The sequence below is a fragment of the Leucoraja erinacea genome, chromosome 17 (genome assembly GCF_028641065.1).
Source record: "Leucoraja erinacea ecotype New England chromosome 17, Leri_hhj_1, whole genome shotgun sequence".
In the NCBI taxonomy this organism is placed as follows: domain Eukaryota; kingdom Metazoa; phylum Chordata; class Chondrichthyes; order Rajiformes; family Rajidae; genus Leucoraja; species Leucoraja erinaceus.
In genome coordinates, this window is record NC_073393.1 from 31,375,802 (window position 1) to 31,396,253 (window position 20,452).

Genomic DNA, 20,452 nt, shown 5'->3' on the forward strand with positions numbered 1-20,452 from the left:
ATATTACACCATCGTTTCCTACCAAAGTGGATATTTCCACATTAAATTTCAAGTGTCATGTCCCAGCCTTCCTATATCCTCTTGAAGTTTTCTCAGTGTCCTCTTCATACCCACACGTCCGACTAGCTTTGTGTCATTAGTAAACCTGCGCGACCCGACCCAGGAGATTCGGGGGCTCCAGCCGCCGGCCCGGTGGACGGTGACACCGGGAGCCCGCGGGTCCCTGCTGGGAGACCGCTTTTCGGGGCTTCCACAACGGCGATTTCTCCTGCCCGAGTTGCAGAGTTGAGGATGACCTGGAGCGGGGCCTTACATCGCCCGGCGCGGCTTTAAATGGCCGCAGGATTTGTTAGCGCATGCTGGGGGCTCCAACACCAAGACCCGGAGCGCGGCCTTGCATCACCCGGCGCGGCTTTATAATTGCCGCGGGACTTATTTACCATCGCCCGCCGGTGGCTTTGACTGACATCGGGAGGAGAACAAGGAGTGCAGGGGAGAGATAAGTCTTTGCCTTCCATCACAGTGAGGAGGAGATTCACTGTGATGGATGTTCATGTAAATTGTGTTGTGTCTTGGTTCTTCTTCTTGTTTGTATGACTGTATTGTATTGTATTGTTGAATCCAATTTACTAATATGGATCGCAAATTGCTCCCTTAAAAGCTGCGAGCATCCGAAAGCAGATTAGTTATTGGCTTCCACCACCTTTTTACTTTCCTAAAACCTTGGGAGGAGGGTCCAAAACTTGTAACATTTTAATTATCTTTCTAATGGGGATTAAAGCAATTGGGTTTGTGACCATTCACCTGAGCAGACAGTAGTCATCTCTTCAGTAGAATTTTCATCAAAGCACCGCGATTGTAAACAATTATGTTTTGGCAAATGTCTGTCCCTTTTCTCCTCCAATGTTCTGCTCTTTTAAGATACCCTGATCATTTACCACATGTTCTGACCTGGAGTTGTTGTTTTGATCCATATAGAATATGAAAATTAAAATCGCTTCACTGTACCTTCATTGCAAGTGCAATTAAGGCTCCTTCTGTTGGCTGTCCTATCAAGGTGTCTTCATTAATTGTAGCATTATTGCATAAATATCCAGCCTAAGATAAACATATATCGAACATGAGTCATGTTAATATGCTTTAATTCACTGTAAATGTGGAAACACATACAATCACAGTGGCGCAACTAGTAGAGCTGCTGCCTCACAGCTCCAGTGATCTATTTGCTGGCTGTGTGGAGTTTACACATTCTTCCTTTGACTAAATGGGCTTCCACTGTGCGCTCTGGCTTCCTCCCACATCTCAGGTTGGTAGATTAATTAGGATTGAGGGGGGGATGGGATTTGATGAAAATGTGGGAAGAATAATGTGGGATTGGCGCAGAATTTGTGTAAATAGGTGCTTGATAGTTAGAGTGGATTTGGAAGGTCAGCAGGCCTGTCTCTGTGCTGCATGTCTCCCAAAAACTAAGAAGATGAACCTCTCTGCTGTCATCCCGAAACCCCACAATTAAGCGAGTCTTCCTACAAATCAATGCAGATCAGGTGTCATTGAGAAACATTTGTGTGCCCTGTACTCTGCCCACAGATTGCTCACTATGTTTGCTCCAGAACTGATTCATGAGACTTTTTTTCTTAGTTTACAGAATGCAGGCATACTTCCAATCCATCATTGCCCATAGACCGAGAGCATTTCAGAACCAACCATATTAATAGGGTTGGAGCCACATACATGCCAGACCAAGAGAGGAGAGCAAATTCCTTTCACTTGGCAATATTATTGAGCCAGATTGATATTTATGACAATATTTCATGACCACATTACTGATGGTAACTCTTTATTCCCCATTTGTTTAATTTCATGCACATACATTTTCCAGCTGCCATGGTAGCTGCCATCTGAAATCATGCTTCTGGGTAATGGGTAAAATTGTATTGAGCATATTTCAATAATATAATCACAATAAGATGAGAAGTTTCTTAAATGTGTACTCTATTGAAATAGGAAAAATTCAACCTGCTAGTTACAACTTCATCCGTCTTCCCAATGCATATTGATGAAATTGCTGGCATAATGCACTTATTCCCCAGTAGCCCAGCTTCTAACTCTGGGTCCTGATTTGGCTCAAGGCTTCAGTACAGCCTGGGTGGGACATGGATGCTAAATCTGAACTTTAGAAAGGAGACTACAATAACCACCCCTCACATGGGAAAATCTTTGGCACTTCAATGCCATTTTTGGTACCTCTGCCTTCTCAAAAACAGCTCAAAGCGGACTATAAAGATCAGTGTTGCCAGTGACAGAGAGAACCAAATAACGCATTTTTAAACTACTCACCTCAACCAGTTTTCCTATTGACACATTGGAGAATGCCTTTATGAGTTCTCCACTGGGTAACAAATGAACATCACCCTTTCCATTGTATCCTGTGCCAGTTACCTATAAAAAAACAAAGATAATATTTTGCTTAAAAACATTCACCACCCATAATGTAACTATGCAAGTAATCAGGCATTATTTGGAAACACTTAACCTCAGAGCCGCTGGTCAATTTTGGCATTATTTATCGATATTAAAAATACTCCAGCTAGTTTGTATTTCAAATTATAATATGCATATCATGCATTTTTGTAAGAATGTTACTAATCGCAAGATCTTTCCCGAAACACATTATCATAATTTTATTGATATTGAATAGCATATATTTGGGGGCAACATTTACTTGTAGTCTTAGAATTACTATCGCTTATGTCAAAGTAAGAGAAATATGAAATTAAAGTAATATTCGCTACATTTTAATTTTGCACATCTTTTAGTACAAGTACTTTGGAACAGTGTTGCTGCCTTAAAGCACCAAAGATCCAGGTTTGATCCTGACTATGGGTGCTGTATGTACAGAGTTTGTACATTCTTCCTGTGAGCACGTGCGTTTTCTCGGGATGCTCTGGTTTCCTCCCACACTTCAAAGACGTACAGGTTTGTAGGTTAATTGGCTTCTGTAAATGTTACCTAGTGTGTAGGATAGTGTCAGCATTTGGGACGATTGCTAGTCAGTGCACACTCGGTGGGTCAAAGGGCCTGTTTCCACACTGTATCTCCGAAGTCTAAAGTATTTTTAATGCCAAATAGTGCTTCTGGAGCGTGTTAAATATTTTCATCTGTACCTCACTTTTTAATTGGGTAAAGCTATCATCTATGAGCTGTATATCTCTGTCTTCAAATAAGTGAGGCTGTTAGCTTTGGGCATTTATTTTTGAGTACGAGTAAGCATAACTTCTGTCCTCCCCACACGTATGCATTTAAAATTAAAATGGTAAAGTCCGTGTAAGTGTTGCTATGCTGTTCTGTAGATTGGACACCTGCACCCCTTGCTAAAGGAACGTGCCTAACCATCTGTTACAACATGAAGGTAGACAAATTACCTACTTTCTACCTCAACTAACAGCCAAAAACATTAGATTTAAAGTATCTTTCAAATTAAAGGCGTTGCATTAAATGTAATTTTCATTGCCATGCCTGGAAATTCATGGACTATTGATAGAACTTAACAAGCCATGTATAACAGTGACGTGCTTATTCCATGCCTAAAATTCTGAGTACTGACACAATGCGTGGGTATTACTCTCAACTTTGTAGTCTGCATGCCTCTGTGAGAATTCTTACGTCTGGCTGGTTGATGAAACTCTATGCCCTAGATTCAAGAGAAGTGATATCCTACAACAATAACACAGAGCTCTGAAAATTTGCATTGTGGTTTAGTCTCCCTGCCAGAAGAATGATGCACATATTACAGAGGAGGTAAAATGAAGGTTCACCAAATTGATTCCTAGGATAGGGGGATTCTATTAGGTTGTGTATATCCAGTCCGTTTGGCTGTTTAGATAAGTGCGAGGTGATCTCACTGAAACTTCATATGCTTATGGGAATCTTAGAGGCGGCACAGTGACTCAGCGGTAAAGATGTTGCCTTACAGTGCTGGCAGCGCTGGAGACCCGGGTTTGATCATGACTACGGGGGCTGCTGTACAGAGTTTGTACGTTCTCCCCACGACTACATGGGTTTTCTACGAGATCTTCATTTTTCTCCCATACTCCAAAGACGTACAGGTTTGTAGGTTAATTGGCTGGGTGTATGTGTAAATTGTCTCCAGCATGTGTAGGATAGTGTTAATGTGCGGGGATTGCTGGTCGATACATACTCGGTGGGCCGAAGGGCCTGCTTCCGCTCCGTATCGCAAAATTAAACTAAACATTAACTCCATTTCTCTTTCCACATTTGCTGCCTGACCTGATGAATGGTTTAGCATTTTATGTTTTTAATGGGGCTTGGTAAATGTACTCATGGGGCTTGGTAAATGTACAGATGTCCTTTCCCTTGGCTGGAGTTTCAGCTAAAAGCTGGGGTCATTCTCAAAGTAATTGGTTGGCAATTGGGTCAAGCATGAAAATAATATTTTCTTTCAGCGGGTACTGAATCATTGAAATGTTCTACCCAAAAGGGGTGCGGAGGCTCAATCACAACGTATATTTAGTATAGAGATTGACAAACGTTTGGCTATTCAAGGAATTAAGGAATGTAGGGTTAATGCAGGAAGTGGCACTGAGATAAAAGATATATTTTTTAGTTTAATTTAGTTCATTTCACTCCAGCCATCGTGAACCAATATATAGGATCCTGAAAACTGTAATGTCCAGGTTAAGGAACAGCTGCTTCCTTACAGCCATCAAGCTATTAAACATAACAACCTCTAAATAATCATTCAATAAGCTCTGAACTATAGACTTGGGGGGCATTGGTTTTGTCTTTTTGCACTATTATTGTTTGTTGTGTGTGCATGTGTGGGTCTATTATATATGCAGAACTTTAATTTTGCTTATATTATTTTCATATTCTGTTGTGTGGTTGCAAGTAAGAATGTAATTGTTCTGTTTGGGACATATGACAATCAAATACTTCACTCTTGACCCTCGACAGCATGGAAACAAGCCTTTCGGCCCAACCAGTTCATGGGTACCATTCACACTAGTTCTATTTTATCCCACTCACATCCGTTCCCTGCCTCTGAACATTAATGAATTCATTTGCAGGAATGAAAGATTACATGATCCACTCTTGCTTCTATTTCATGTAATTTCTTGCAGAAGGTATATCTTTAACCAGAGGCCAGGAGAATGGAGGTCCAGGATAAGAAACCTATGAAACCTCTGTGGGCAGTTGTGTCCAAAGTGCATAGTTTAAGCAGTTCCTTTGCCATTCAGATAAAAATTTAGAAATTCAATTTGCTGCTTCCAAAAAATGCAAGTACAGGCATGAGGGACTGGGTGAGCGAGATCTGGAGCATTTCCCCATGGCATGTTTTCTTCTCTTGGTAAATTTAGTAACTTTCTTGATAGTTATGGCGGCGCAGTTGTGCAGCAATTGAGCATTATGGTGCCTGAGACCCGTGTCCGATCTTGACTTCGGGTTCAGTCTGTACGGAGAGTATACGTTCTCCCTGTCACTGTGTAGGTTTTCTCCTGGTGTTTCAGTTTCCTCCCACACGTCCAAAGGCATACAGATTTGTAGGTTTGGTTTCGGTAAAAGTTGTATATTGTCCCTAGTGTGTAGGATAGTGCTAGTGAAGTGGGTGATCTTTGGTCAGAGCAGGCTCTGTGGGCCGAAGGGCTTGTTTCCACACTGTATCTCTCAAGGCTAAATTCTTAAGTTAGTTTTTAAGGTACTTTAATACCAACCTCTGCCTGCGTGCCATCTGATGCAAGTAAGCGTGTTACAGTCATCTGATTGGCTGTAAGGGTGCCAGTCTTATCGGAGCAGATGACATTACAGCAACCTATAAATAAACAGCAAGCTTAATAATTACCTGCTTTAGGAACAGTACTTAATTCTCCCCAAAAGTACTCAAGAATTAACTTGTAAATTAAGATCTCAAGACAGGGTACTTCAAATACCATGGCAGTTCGGAGTGTTTTTCAAGAAATAGATAGAGTAAAAGTATTGTCATTTTACCCAGAATAGTGTAATCGAGAATTAGACAATATAGGTTTAAGGCGGGGGGGGGGGGGGAATATTTAATACAAACCTGAGGGACAGTTTTTTTTTAATATAAAACGCAAAGGGGGTGGGTATATGCAACAAGCAGCCAGAGAAGGTAGATGAGGCAGGTACTATCATAACATTTAAAATACTTTTGAACGGATAAATGTATAGGAAATGTTTAGAAGGATATGGACCAAATGCAGGCAGGTGCGACTAGTGCAATTGCGGCTTGTTGGTCAGCATTGTCAAGTTGTGCCGAAGGGCCTGTTTTCCACGTTGTCTGATTTTATGACTAAAAATAACTCTATGCAGAGCAAATGTAGACATAATTAGACAGCTTTTGTTAAATATACAATATATATTTTTTAACAAATTGACTCTTCCACATACTGATACATCTCGGCAATTTTTTTCTGGAAGCAAGTAACAAAGTCCAAGTTATCCAAAGATAAAATAAATCACAATGTTAACTTCAAAAAGTTAAAGTTACCAAGTAAGTTGTTGACTTACCCAGCGTTTCCACCACAGGAAGTTTCTTTACTATGACTCTCTTTTTCGACATTCGAATCACACCTAGAGCTAATGTTACCGTGACAACGATTGGTAGGCCTTCTGGAATAGCCGCAACAGCCAGGCTATCAAAGAACAAAGAACTGTGTTACAGTCAGGACTGATCCTATCTGGCCTCAGAATACATATCTCTATGAGATAACAGCTGCAATCTATGATTGTGCAGCATGGTGGCGCTGCATTAGTGTCCTGCCTTACATCGCTTACAGCGCCAGAGACATGGTTCGATCCTGGCTATGGGTGCTGTCTGTACGGAGTATGTATGTTCTCCCCATGACCTGTGTGGGTTTTCTCAGAAAAAATGTTGGTTTTGTCCAACACTCCAAAGACGTGCAGGTTTGTAAGTTAATTGGCTTGGTATAAATGTAAAAACTGTCCCTAGTGTAGGATAGTGTTAATATGTGGGGATTGCTGGTCGGTGCGAACTCGGTGGGCCAAAGGGCCTGTTTCCACGGTGTATCTCTAAACTAAACTAAACTAAACATAGCTTGGGCACAGAGGGAGCTGTTGGGGGTTATTAGACAGTAATGTGATGTGGGAACCATGGACAAAGTTAGTTTGCTCCAGATAAGGTGGTACATTACAAGCTGATCAACAAAATTGAAGCACACTGCATAAAAGGATGTTATCCGGTATGCAATGATGAGCAACAATCAATCATTTTCCGACATGACCATTTAAAGAAATGTCTATAATCTGGAACTCTTACTCTCTATATTAAGGAATGTATATAATTGTGCAAGCCAACAACTAAATCACATTGTGATCCTTGCATAGATATGGTTGGGTCTGCATTCCCCTTATTTTGGCTCTGTCAATGATTACAGCCATACTGTATGCCATGCGTTTCTCAGCTCTGATGTTATTTCAACTGGTAGAAATGTGGAATAGTGACCATTGACTTTTGGGAAACATTGAACTTAGAGTTTCTAAGATATTGCACATCCATTGGCAGTTCTTTCTCTTGGACTTTACCAAAAATGTTATTTTGGGAATCAATGGGATGAAGATCAGGTAACTTGATAAAGCCATTTTCTTTCAACCTGTGGTATTCACAATTGCTTAGAAATACCATACAATTGACCAATTATCTTCTTCGCTAGGAGGGAAATAATAGGTGTTCTTATAGAAAAGGCTGCAATGACCATTTACTAATTAGTGTGGCCTGTCGTTTCCATGCTAGGAATGACCACAGACAAGTGCTTAGCCAGATGATTAATAATTGTTTATTATGCAAGATGCAATTGCAACTGAGCACAAAATGCTGGAGTAACTCGACGGATCAGGCAGTGTCACTGAAGAAAAAAAAAGTGACGGTTCGGGTGAAGACCCTTCTTCAGACTGAGAGTGAAACTTTATTCCTGCCCAGCCGCCCAGCCCCCCCCCCCCCCCCCCCCCGCGGGCCTCCACCAGTGACTCCGCCGAATCTCGTCCCTTCTACGCCAACCAACAGGTCTGAGCCAGCACCTCACCTGAGTTCCAGTCTCAACTCCAGGCCTGCCAGCATGGAGGCTCGTGGTTCACTCATTCAGTTGCAGGCTTAGCCACAGTGCTAACTTTCAACGAGACCTGCAATACCAAGTCTGAGGTTGCTGGATCTAAAGCTTGAATGCAGCTCCAGATTTGTCCCTTGAAGTTCTCTGCCTATTCCTTACTCATGATCCCAACCACGTCCCCTCCCCCTTGCTATGGATGTTCCTTGAGAGCTGGACCCCGGTGCACTCATGACTCCATGCGGATTGAAGCCAAGTCTGCTTTGTAAATTGTCAGTTGCATCCCTCTCCCTGTTCTGGCCTAATTCCAACCTCTACTTCCCCATGGAAGCTCAGCTTCTCCTAACCCCCGACCCTAGGCCTCCCTCCATTTCATTGCTCGCACTGCTGCCACCCCAACCCAACATCTACCCGAGTTCAGGTCAAGACTCTGTGCCTAGACATCATTCTGTCCAGATGAAGGGGCTTAATCCAAAACATCAGTCTAAATGATGGATCTTGACCAAAAACATTTCCCTCCACAGCAGCTGTGTGATCCGCTGTGTTCCTCCAGAAGCTCTCCTTTCTTTGCTACATTTTAGAGCATCTGTCGCCTCTTGGGCCTCTATCCGCCTGAGTTCATTGGGGAGTCAGTGGATGAAAATTCTTTGTACTCGCTAATGTGACAAGGTAATGCTTCAACACCCAAGGCCTTTGTTTTGTATGTAATCAAATATATTGTAGTGAGGAGCCCATGCACAGTTTATACTTTGATCACCAGTTTAATGAACTTTCCCTCGTGCATAACAATTTCCAGGTCATAAAACCCAACACAAATGTCACTCTGTACAAAATCATGAGAGGAATAGATCGGGTGAATGCACAAAGTCTTTTGCCAAGAGTAGGGGAAATCAAGAACCAGAGTACATAGGTTTATGGTGAAGGGGGAAAGATTAAATAGGGACCTCAGGGTTAACTTTTTTTTTTAACATAATGGGCGGTGCGTGTATGGAACGAGCTGTCGGAGGAGGTAGTTAGAAACACAGAAACATAGAAAATAGGTGCAGGAGTAGGCCATTCGGCCCTTCGAGCCTGCACCACCATTCAATATGATCATGGCTGATCATCCAACTCAGTATCCTGTACCTGCCTTCTCTCCATACCCCCTGATCCCTTTAGCCACAATGGCCACATCTAACTCCCTCTTAAATATAGCCAATGAACTGGACACAACTACCTTCTGTGGCAGAGAATTCCAGAGATTCACCACTCTCTGTGTGAAAAATGTTTTCCTTATCTCGGTCCTAAAAGATTTCCCCCTTATCCTTAAGCTGTGACCCCTTGTTCTGGACTTCCCCAATATCGGGAACAATCTTCCTGCATCTAGCCTGTCCAACCCCTTAAGAATTTTGTAAGTTTCTATAAGATCTCCCCTCAATCTACTAAATTCTAGTGAGTACAAACCGAGTCTATCCAGTCTTTCTTCATATGAAAGTCCTGACATCCCAGGAATCAGTCTGGTGAACCCTCTCTGTATTCCCTCTATGGCAAGAATGTCCTTCCTCAGATTAGAAGACCAAAACTGTACGCAATACTCCAGGTGTGGTCTCACCAAGACCCTGTACAACTGCAGTAGAACCTCCCTGCTCCTATACTCAAATCCTTTTGCTATGAATGCTAACATACCATTCGCCTTCTTCACTACCTGCTGCATCTGCATGCCTACTTTTAATGACTGGTGTACCATGACACCCAGGTCCCGTTGCATCTTCCCCTTTCCTAATCAGCCACCATTCAGATAATAGTCTATTTTCCTGTTTTTACCTCCAAAGTGGATAACCTCACATTTATCCACATTATACTGCATCTGCCATGCATTTACCCACTCACCCAGCCTATCCAAGTCACCTTGCAGCCTCCTAGCATCCTCCACACAGCTAACGCTGCCCCCCAGCTTTGTGTCATCTGCAAATTTGGAGATGTTGCATTCAATTCCCTCGTCCAAATCATTAATATATATCGTAAATAGCTGGGGTCCCAGCACTGAGCCTTGCGGTACCCCACTAGTCACTGCCTGCCATTGTGAAAAGGACCCGTTTACTCCTACTCTTTGCTTCCTGTCTGCCAGCCAGTTCTCTATCCACATCAATACTGAACTCCCAATACCGTGTGCTTTAAGTTTGTATACTAATCTCTGACAATTAAAATTGAATCTATGTGGAACCTTGTCGAAAGCCTTCTGAAAGTCCAGATATAACACATCCACTGGTTCTCCCTTATCCACTCTACTCGTTACATCCTCGAATGTTGATGCTGGCACTACCGCAATGTTTAAGAGGCATTTAAATAGGTACATGGAAAGGATAGGTTTAGAGCGATATGGGTCAAATGCAGGCAGGTGGGACTATGTAGATGTGGCATGTTGGTCAATGTGGGAAAGTTGGGCCAAAGGGCCTGTTTCCGCAGTGTATGACTACGACACTGTTTTTTTGGTACATCACGTTAAGAAGCAAAATGTTTATATTCTTTATATTCTTACCTAACTCCTATCGTAAACATGCCAAGGAGACTCTTCCCTTGTAACCAACCAATCAGCATCATTAAACCTGAAGGGGACAATTTGACAGTTGTATTGAAAAATGCAAGAATCATTAATGAAGATATTTGAGGCACGTCTTCCACATCGCTGTATATTCTAGGGCCAAAATAACAACTGTTCCCCAAGCAGTTTTACACTTGAATACTACAGACCTTTAAAACACTGCCACTTATTCCTTTCAAATATTGGGTTAATTAGGCAGGGCAGGCACAGTCAATCTGCACCCACATTTTGCATCTAGGATTCTACAACCAAATCGGATTATGATTTGGATATTTTCATAAATAGCCAAACATATGTCAAATCATGTCATAAGTGATAGGAGTAGAATTAGGCCATTTGGCCCATCAATTCTACTCCACCATTCAATCATGGCTGATCTATCTCTCCCACCTAACCCCATTCTCCTGCCTTTTCCCCATAACCTCTCTGACATAATCTCCCTCTAATCAATAGGGAAGGACCTTGCACAAGGTAAACGTGTAATTTCAGTGGGCTCACAATTTTTATTTATGAAAGGCAATGCCTCAGATGAGAAACTGGCATTCTCCTCATTTATAGCGAGTTAATGTTGACAAATTAAGATGCCACAAATCTGCTTGACTGAATAATGTAATTAGTTATTTCTGATTAAAATTTAAAATAAACACATACATTATGTTGAAGATAGACACAAAATGCTGGAGTAACTCAATGGGACAGACAGCATCTCTGGAGAGAAGGAATGCGTGAGGTTTCAGGTCGACACCCTTCCTCAGACAAAGTCAGGGGGGAGGGAGTCTGGAGATATGGAAGGGTAAGGTGTGAAAACGGCAGATCAAAGCAGACGATGTTAAGAAAATATATAATGGTTCGTTGTAAGCTGAGTGGAAGGAGACCTGCCAACACATGCATTATGTTTATGGGACTAAAAGAAAAGAAAGGTTTTTAATACAACTTACCTATTATTGAAAATGAAAACAGCGATAATTGCTTCCCTAACTTATTCATGCTTTTTTGTAAGGGGGTCTTTGGAGCCTAGACAAGTGAGGGGGAAATAATAATTAACAAGTATAAACACTTGGCATTGTTTACAATTTTTAAGTTTTCACATGGTTTCATTCCATAACAAATATGCTATAAGCCATAGTAATTGGATTGATTTTCTTCATACAACCTTAACTCTACTTAACTTTAATGTGAAAATGTAGTCTTCCCATTCCCTTCATTTTGTTGAGAAAGTTAGTTGTGAGGAATGTCACCATCAAATATATACCAACCAGATTTGGCACAGCCAGAAACAGGGCAAAATGTATTTTATTGATGAGGATAATATAACAACAGTATCAATAGTCAACTACATTACATCATAAGGTACATTAGAGTATTCATATAGAAATCAGGAAGTGCAAAATCAGGGGACATCAGCGGGGCAAACCAAAAACTTGCAGAGAAATGTAGCATTTAACCTGTTCAGTGCCCCCACCCCCCAAGTATACTCGGGTCATGGCCAATAGAAAAAAACAAACTTGGCAGTGAACAGGTTCAGGCTTGAAATGCAGAATTGTAACATAGTCATCAGTGAAAAGCAGTTTTCAAATGCAAATGCAAATGTAACTTGTTGCCTTCTGTGAGGTCCAAAAATCTATTGGGTGATACTATCCAGCTGGTTGTATCATCTGAGATGGGTTTAAATAGAAAGTGCTTAAGTAGCTGGATGGTAGTGAGAAATGGCCACCTTAAATTCCTGATGGGTAACCTGGCCACTTTACTTCTCCAGAAATTAACTACTTATTGGTAAAGTAGTTAATTTTTCATTAACCATATATGTTCGAGTCAATGTTTAAATTGACTTCAACGTGTGTTAGCATTTAAGGACACTAAATGTCAAAAGAAATAACAAGAACTCTATAGAGTACAGACAGATAGACACAAAGTGCTGGAGTCATTCAACAGGCCAGGCAGCATCTCTGGAGAAAAAAGGACGGGTGATGTTTCAGCTCCAAAGATGGTATCTTGTTTAATAGGGGTGTCAGGGTAATGGGGAGTAGGCAGGAGAATGGGGTTGTTAGGGAAATACAGATCAGCCATGATTGAATAGCAGAGTAGACTGGATGGGACGAATTACCTAATTCTGCTCGAAGAACCTATGAACTTATGAACCCTTCTTCAGACAGACTGAATCTGAAGAGGAGTTCTGACCAGAAACGTCACCTATCCTTTCTCTCCAGAGATGCTGCCTGATCCGTTGAGTTACTCCAGCATTTTGTGTCTATCTTCGGTATAAACCGGCATTCGCACACGCTATCGAGCACTGCATTCACAAACCTGTTGTGCTGCTGCTGCTGCTGCTGCTGCAGCAATTAAGTAAGTAAGTTTATTGGCCAAGTATTCACATACATGGAATTTGCCTTGGTGCTCCGCCCACATGTAACAACATGACATACAGTGACAGTTACGAATTACCAATTACGAATGAAGAATTCCATTGTTCTATTTTGGTACACATGACAATAAAACACTCTTGACTCTTGAATCAGCTCTGAAAGAGGCTGCTCACAGGCAAAGGGTGTCTACACTGAGAGAGCTCCTGCATCACCCTCTGCCACATGTGGCTTCCAGCAGAATATTATATATACCCAGGTTCTTGCTGGAAGAAACAGCAACATCCAGAGGCTCTGGGGCAACAGTCTTGCAGCAATATGCCCCAGTGTGAGAGGTAAATTAAAAAAATCAACATGTACTACCTCTTTTTAAAATAATAGCTAAATACAAAAAGATGCTGAGCAATAAACAAGCCAATCATACCTTCTCAGTTTGCATCATTTTAAAAACTTCTCCAAACTCAGAGTTTTCACCAGTTGCAATCACAATGCCCTGGATACAATGAAAGTACAACATTACAAATAAATGTAGACGCACACAATATATTGTGACAGTACTCCAGCACTTTGCATTTATCTTGTAAACCAGCATCTGCAGTTCCTTATGTCTTGATATCTTACAGGAGATGGGTTGCTTCTACCAAGGAGAACGTTCAGAGAAATAATTTGTGTTTATATATTGCTATGAATGCTGGAAATATTCTGGCCTATTGATTTCATCACAATATACTGTTTTTTGGGTTCTGCCTTGTAATTCACAGTTAACACAGAACTATTACCTGGCCTCTGCAAAGTGCAAGGTGGAGAATATAACACTCAAAACACATCCATGCCAATCAATGGGACAATCTCACAATGCAATCAGGCTACCTTCTTTTGATTTAATGTAATGGAGACAAACAGCAGATGAATATATTAACTTAAGATGTATATCTGACCTTTAAGGTCAGCATGTAATTTTTTTGCTGCGTAACCATAACCATAACCAACAAAACAAGTGAGTTTTGGGATCAAGAAAACAAGAGGCTTATGATAGTCACTGTAATAGTATGGATAAGAGAAAGCAAATAAATGACAATAACGTCATTTTAACCTTATTTTCTTAGAAAAATCAACATATAATCCCAGCCTCTAGGTCATTTATTTATTTATAGCACTGTCATTGTTTGCTTGCAGCTTGTCTTTTTATGCTTTTTATTTGAAGGACGTCATCAATAAAAACAGAATGTTTAAGAAGGAACTACAGATGCTGGAAAATCGAAGGTAGACAAAAATGCTGGAGAAACTCAGCGGGTGAGGCAGCAAGTATGGAGCGAAGGAAATAGGCAACGTTTCGGGTCGAACCCCTTCTTCCTGCCCCCTGTGAGGGGGGGCAGGAAGAAGAAAGGAAGAGGTGGAGCCAGTGGGCTGAGGGAGAGCTGAGAAGGGGAGGAGGAAGTAAGGACTACCTGAAATTAGAGAAGTCAATGTTTTGAAACTAATATAAGAGTGGAACAACCTTATTTTTTCTATCGATCTACAAGGTTGGCACATAACGCGTACACTTCATACTATGGGAAATCTTTATTGGGGGAGAAAATACTAAAACTAAACTGTATAGGCCTGTCATTCCTGTGGTTCAAAGACGTGGCTGAATTCAACACCAGCAATATTGTGGCAGATTTATTTGTGCTAAAGGTGTATTTCCACATGTAGCCTAAAGAAGGTGCATAGAATGAACATTCCGCCTTAACAAATTGTTGGGAAGGGACAGCAGATGCTGGTTTACACCAAAGATAAGACATAACATTCTGGAGTAACTCAGCGGATCAGGCAGCATCTCTGGAGAAAGGGAATAGGTGATGTTTCGGGTCGACCCCCTTCTTCAGACTGAGAGTCGGGGGGAGAGGGAAACTAGAAAAGGTACAGAACAAACAGCCAGCACTGATGACTCAAGAAAGGCGGAGCTCACAATGGTCCATTGTGGCTGTGGAAGAGGTGATAAGAAAGGGATACAAACTGAAACTAGCAGGACGACGAGTGTCGGGGACTGATGGAGAGGGAGAATGCAAAGATTACTTAAAATTAGAGAAATTAATATTCATACCACTGGGTTGTAAGCTGCACAAGCAAAATATGAGCTGCTGTTCCTCCTGTTTGCGTTTGGCCTTATTCTGACAGTGGAGGAGGCCCAGGACAGAAAAGTCAGTGTGGGAATGTAAAGGGGAGTTGAAATGTTTCGCACCTGGAGATCGCATAGGCCAAGGTGTTCAGCGAAATCATCTCCCAGTCTGCGCTTGGTCTCGCCGATATATAGGAGCCCATAGCATTAACAAATTGGTATTTTGCCTTTCTGGTGTCTCGTCTGAGTGCAATAGAGAGCTGAGAGAGCAACTCTCCATACTACCTCAACATAAAAACAAGAACAAGCTGCAAGCGAAAAACTGGAAGAATGTTTTTTTCCATCTGTTCCTGTAGGTTACGAATTGTTCACCAGTGTAATATCATGATGCAGCTTAAGGCTGCTTGTGTAAATCTGTTTATCGGCTCTTTAAAATAGTAATTAAATGAAGAAGGTACCTTTCCATTCCCATATTGCACTAGGGTTCCCATAAATGCAATGTTTTGAAAAGAAGTTGTATCTCCAGATTCTGGCAAACATGCAGTACTCTTATTACTGGCCTCGGATTCACCAGTGTAACTTGACTCATCGATCAATAAATCAACAGCCTAGTTTACAGACAATAAACCAATTAGGTTTAACATACAGTTGGAAACAAAATGCAATACTTACAAAAACTGCCGGGTGGTTGCTCGATATTGAAATAAATATCTAGCAATTTGAAACCATCAGTCAAAGAGCAAATATGTAACTTTGAATTAGGTTTTTACCAAAGTGAATTTACTGTAAATGTATTTGAGCTTCGGCAAACAAATATAAAGCATTTTATATATGCCAGAGCACTACAAATGAATGAGTGTCATGACTCACTGCTTTGTTCAATTCTTGTATTAAAATAGTCACTTATATCTATTAAGACTATTCTCCATGATGTTCAGTTGATGGCATTTGCTGAAGTACATATTTAGACTTTAAACTTTCGAGATACACTGCGGAAACAAGCCCTTCAGCCCACTGAGTCTGTGCCGTCCAGCGATTACCCCATACACTGACACTATCCTGCACACCAGGGACAATTTACAATTTTTTATAAACTGAAGCCCAACAACCTGCGAACTTGCACATCTTGAGAGTGGAGGAGGAATTCAATCACAGGGAGAATGTACAAACTCCGTACAGACAGCACCCGTAGTCAGGATCAAACCAGAGTCTCTGGCATTGTAAATCAGCAGCTCTATTGCTGCATGATTGTGCCACCTTATTAGTAGCAAAGAAATAAAGTCATGCGAGTGTATAATAAATTTTAAAAGGTGGGCAAATCTTAATTTTTTAATTTCCATCAGAACTCCTTGTTGCGATACAGCCTCTTTATTACATATTGTAAACTCTGTTCAACAGACCCATTACTCTGATCTGGCAGCCAAGAGGAAATCAATCTTTTTTTTAACCTTTGTCTTAAGTAAAAACTGTAAAACAAAGCAAATAAAAGAAATGATATTTGCTGTAAGAATATGCGTAGTAGATAGGGAATGATTAATTGACATTTGTTCTGAATACAAAAACATCAGCTATTACCTAACCAATTGGTGGAAGTATGCGGTGGGTGGCAAATCCTATCATATTTTCTTACGTTCTTAACTCCAAATGCAACAAACCTCAAACAGTCTGATATCTGCAGGTACTCGATCTCCAATGGAAATGCACACGGTGTCACCCAGCACAAGTTCCCTCGCTGGCAGGTGTTCCACTTTTCCACCACGGATACTACAAATGAGAGAACAGCCACACCAATGTTATCGGCTACTCTTTTCAGATACACCACTGTTAACATTTATTTTTTACTCCTTTCATTGCTCTTTCTTATATTTTGGAAATTTATTGTTTATTTATTTATTCCCTTGCACTGGCTGCAATCCATCGTTGCACAGTACATCCCGTTAACATCCACAAATGGATTTCCTGCTGTGGATTAGAAATTACAGTAACAGAGTGCGAGGAGCTTTCACATTCCACCAGGGCAGTCTACAATGATGTGAGCAATTAATTTTCTAGCACCCCTTGTATTTCTTTCTCTTTCCTTCTGATCAATCCTGGTTCTCACACCAAGGTGGATCATTTGTCCAAACATGACATCCCCAAGGGCCTTATCACTTGTTTTGTTCCCCTCCCCCAACCAGTTTCCAGCTCATCACCCACGCCTCATGCCTATGGAGTCTCTTATCTGTTCCTCCAACTAGTTCCATCTACACATCGCCCTTCCTTTATCTGCTTCTCCTTAACACCTTCCTTACTTATCAGTTTCTAGTATCCTCAGTTTCTTGAGTCTCCATTTATCCCCTTGCAGCTTGTGACTCTACCTCTATTCTACCCCTAACTCCATTCACTCTTTTCCTCTCTCTCCTTATCTGTCTCTATCTATCACCCACCGATCACTGTGTAACACCTTCACCCCACCTCCTCCCACCCCCACCTGCCGCTCATCTCTCTCCTCACCTTGTTCCACCCATCATCTGCCAACCTGTGCTTCACCTCCCCTTCCCCTCAACTTTACTGGTCACTTCCTCTCTACACTCTTAGGCCTGATGCAGGGTCTCGACCGGAAACATTGACCATTCCTCTACTTGAACAGTTGCTGCCTGACCAGTTGGATTCCTCCAGAAGTTTGTCATCTCCTCCTAAGGGCGGCACAGCGGTGCGGTGGTAGAGCTGCTGCCTCACAGCGCCAGAGACCTGGGTGCGATCATGACTACGGGTGCTGTCCGTGCAGAGTTTGTGCGCTCTCCTAATGGCTGCATGGGTTTTCCCCGGGTGCTCTGTTTCCACCCACATAAAGACAGGTTTGTAGGTTAATTGTCTTCTGTAAATTGCCCTTGGTGTGTGGGTCATGGAACTAGTATACGGGTGATCAGTGATCAGCGTGGAGTCAGTGGGCCAAAGGGCCTGTTTCCACACTGTATCTCTACACTAAACTAAACTAAGGAATTCCTTTGATAGACACAAAAAGCTGGAGTAACTCAGCGGGACAGGCAGCATCCCTGGAGAGAAGGAATGGGTGACGTTTCAGGTCGATGCCCTAAATTCCTTTTCTTTGCAATGTTTCTTGTGCTAGATTTCTTAAGGCGGCACTTACCAGTTACATTCTGGAGGGATTAGTTTGCCCAGCTCTTGTACAGACTTTTCAGAATGGTACTCCTGGAAAAAACAAATATGTTTTTAGACTACACTTCTGGATGCTATGTCATTAATTTTGCACAGATTGCTACTAAACAAATAATTTACCTGCACAAAGGCAACCGTGACCACAATTACTATAGCCTGCAAAGATGAAAATTATAAAATTATTGGGAGTAAATTTAAATACATACATCATTTCACAAAGGAAACTTCTTTATGTGTAACCATGCTTTGACCAGGGCACAAGAGATATCCTAAGAACTTTCTAAACCTCACTCATTCCCATTCAAATAGCTCAAATTGAATCAGAAAAATTCTGTTCCAGAAATTCTTCCACATATTAGGCCATTTTTGTAAACCAGTTGTAGGTGATTTACTTTAAATATATATACATATTTGCAATGGCTGCTTAATTGTCTTTGAGGCCATGGAATGTGAATTGGGAATTGTCTACAGTCAAGTTCTCTTTAAGTTCTATGGGTCTTTTGCAGTTTCACCAACAGACCTGTGCCTCAATCTTCCCATGCTACCATTTATTTTAAGAGGACTAGAATACAAGAACAGGGATGTAATGCTGAGGATTTGTAAGACACTGGTCAGGCTGCATTTGGAGTGTTGTAAGCAATTTTGGGTCCTATATCTGAGGAATGATGAGCTGGCACTGGAGAGGTTCCAGAGGTTTACACGAATGATCCCAAGAATGTGTAGTTTACCATATGTTGAGTGTTTGACGGCACTGGGCCTGTACTCGCTGGAGTTTAGAATGATGAGGGAAGGACCTCATTGTGAGTTACCGAATAGTGAAAGGCCTGGATACAGTCGATGTGGGGAGGATGTTTCCACTGGTGAGAGAGTCTAAAACCAAAGGTCATAGCCTCAGAATTAAAGAATGCTCCTTTAGGAAGGAGACGAGGAGGAATTTCTATAGTCGGAGGGTGGTGAATCTGTGGAACCATTTCGATATCTCAGAATTCACATCCAGTCTCCAATCAATTTAACACACTTCGAGTCTCATTATAAAACAGTTGAGAGCATTGAAGACTGTAAAGGCTGTGGTGCCAGACACCATTACAGCTGTCATACTGAAGACATGTTCTCCAGAACTATTGTGCTTCTGGCCAATTTGTTCCAATATAGATACAACATTGGAACTTGCCCAATGTGGCGGAAAATAGTCCAGCTATATCCTGTTCACCAAAAGCAAGGCAAATCCAAACATGCTAATTGCTGCCTAGTCAGTCTGCTCTCCATCATCAGCAAAGTGATGGAAGGTTCATTGACAATTCTGTCATGTACCAACTCACTAATGCCCAGTTTGGAGTTACCACAACCACTTTACTCCAGAACCCATCACGTCATGGTCCAAACATGGAGCAATGAGCTGAATTCCAGAGACAAAGTAACAGAGACCATCCTTGACATCAAGACAGCATTTGACCCAATGTTGTCTCAAGAAATTCAGTGTGGTCTACAGGTGAACAGTTGAGAACATATTGACTGGTTGCATCACGGCCAGGAGCAGCAACTCGAATACTCAGGAACAAAGAAAATTGCAAAAATTGGCAAACACTGCCCAGCCATGGGTGCTGTCTTCCCACCATTTGTCCACTATTAATTGCTCTTGGTACGCACATGAGTGGTACAATCTTGGGCGAGTTGATGAGAATGTGTGGCAAATAAAAAAATGTTATTATTGTAGGATTAGTGTAAATCAGTGGGTGACAGCCAGTGTTGATCCAACAGGGCCAATTTCCATGCTGTATCTCACTATGGCTACTCCCTCAGTCTATTCTGACAGCACCACCTAAGCCCATGGCCTTTTCCTCCAAGACAAATAAGGGCAATAAGTGCATGAGAAGACCATCAAATAATGTCTTCCCAAAGTGTCAGACCATCCTGATATGGTAATTAATAGAAACAAAATGCTGGAATAACTCAGCGGGCCAGGCAGCATCTCTGGAGAAACGGAATAGAGTCATAGAGTTATACAGTGTGCAAACAGGCCCATTGGCCCAACTTGCCCACACCAGCCAACATGTCCCATCTACATTAATCCCACCTGCCTGCGTTTGGCTTATATCCCACCAAACCGATACTATCCATGTACCTGTCTAAATGTTTCTTAAACTGTGGAGGC

General features: G+C 41.7%; 1 protein-coding gene across 1 annotated transcript in view; it reads right to left on the reverse strand.

Moving 5' to 3' along the window:
* LOC129705506 (calcium-transporting ATPase type 2C member 2-like) overlaps nt 1–20,452 on the reverse strand; it is a 71,042-nt gene that overhangs the window by 22,323 nt on the left and 28,267 nt on the right. Inside the window, 11 exon segments of the mRNA XM_055649093.1 lie at nt 1,009–1,098; nt 2,338–2,439; nt 5,733–5,830; nt 6,547–6,671; nt 10,618–10,684; nt 11,619–11,694; nt 13,465–13,533; nt 15,600–15,749; nt 16,797–16,905; nt 18,272–18,333; nt 18,421–18,456. Coding sequence (XP_055505068.1) covers nt 1,009–1,098; nt 2,338–2,439; nt 5,733–5,830; nt 6,547–6,671; nt 10,618–10,684; nt 11,619–11,694; nt 13,465–13,533; nt 15,600–15,749; nt 16,797–16,905; nt 18,272–18,333; nt 18,421–18,456 — 984 coding nt within the window.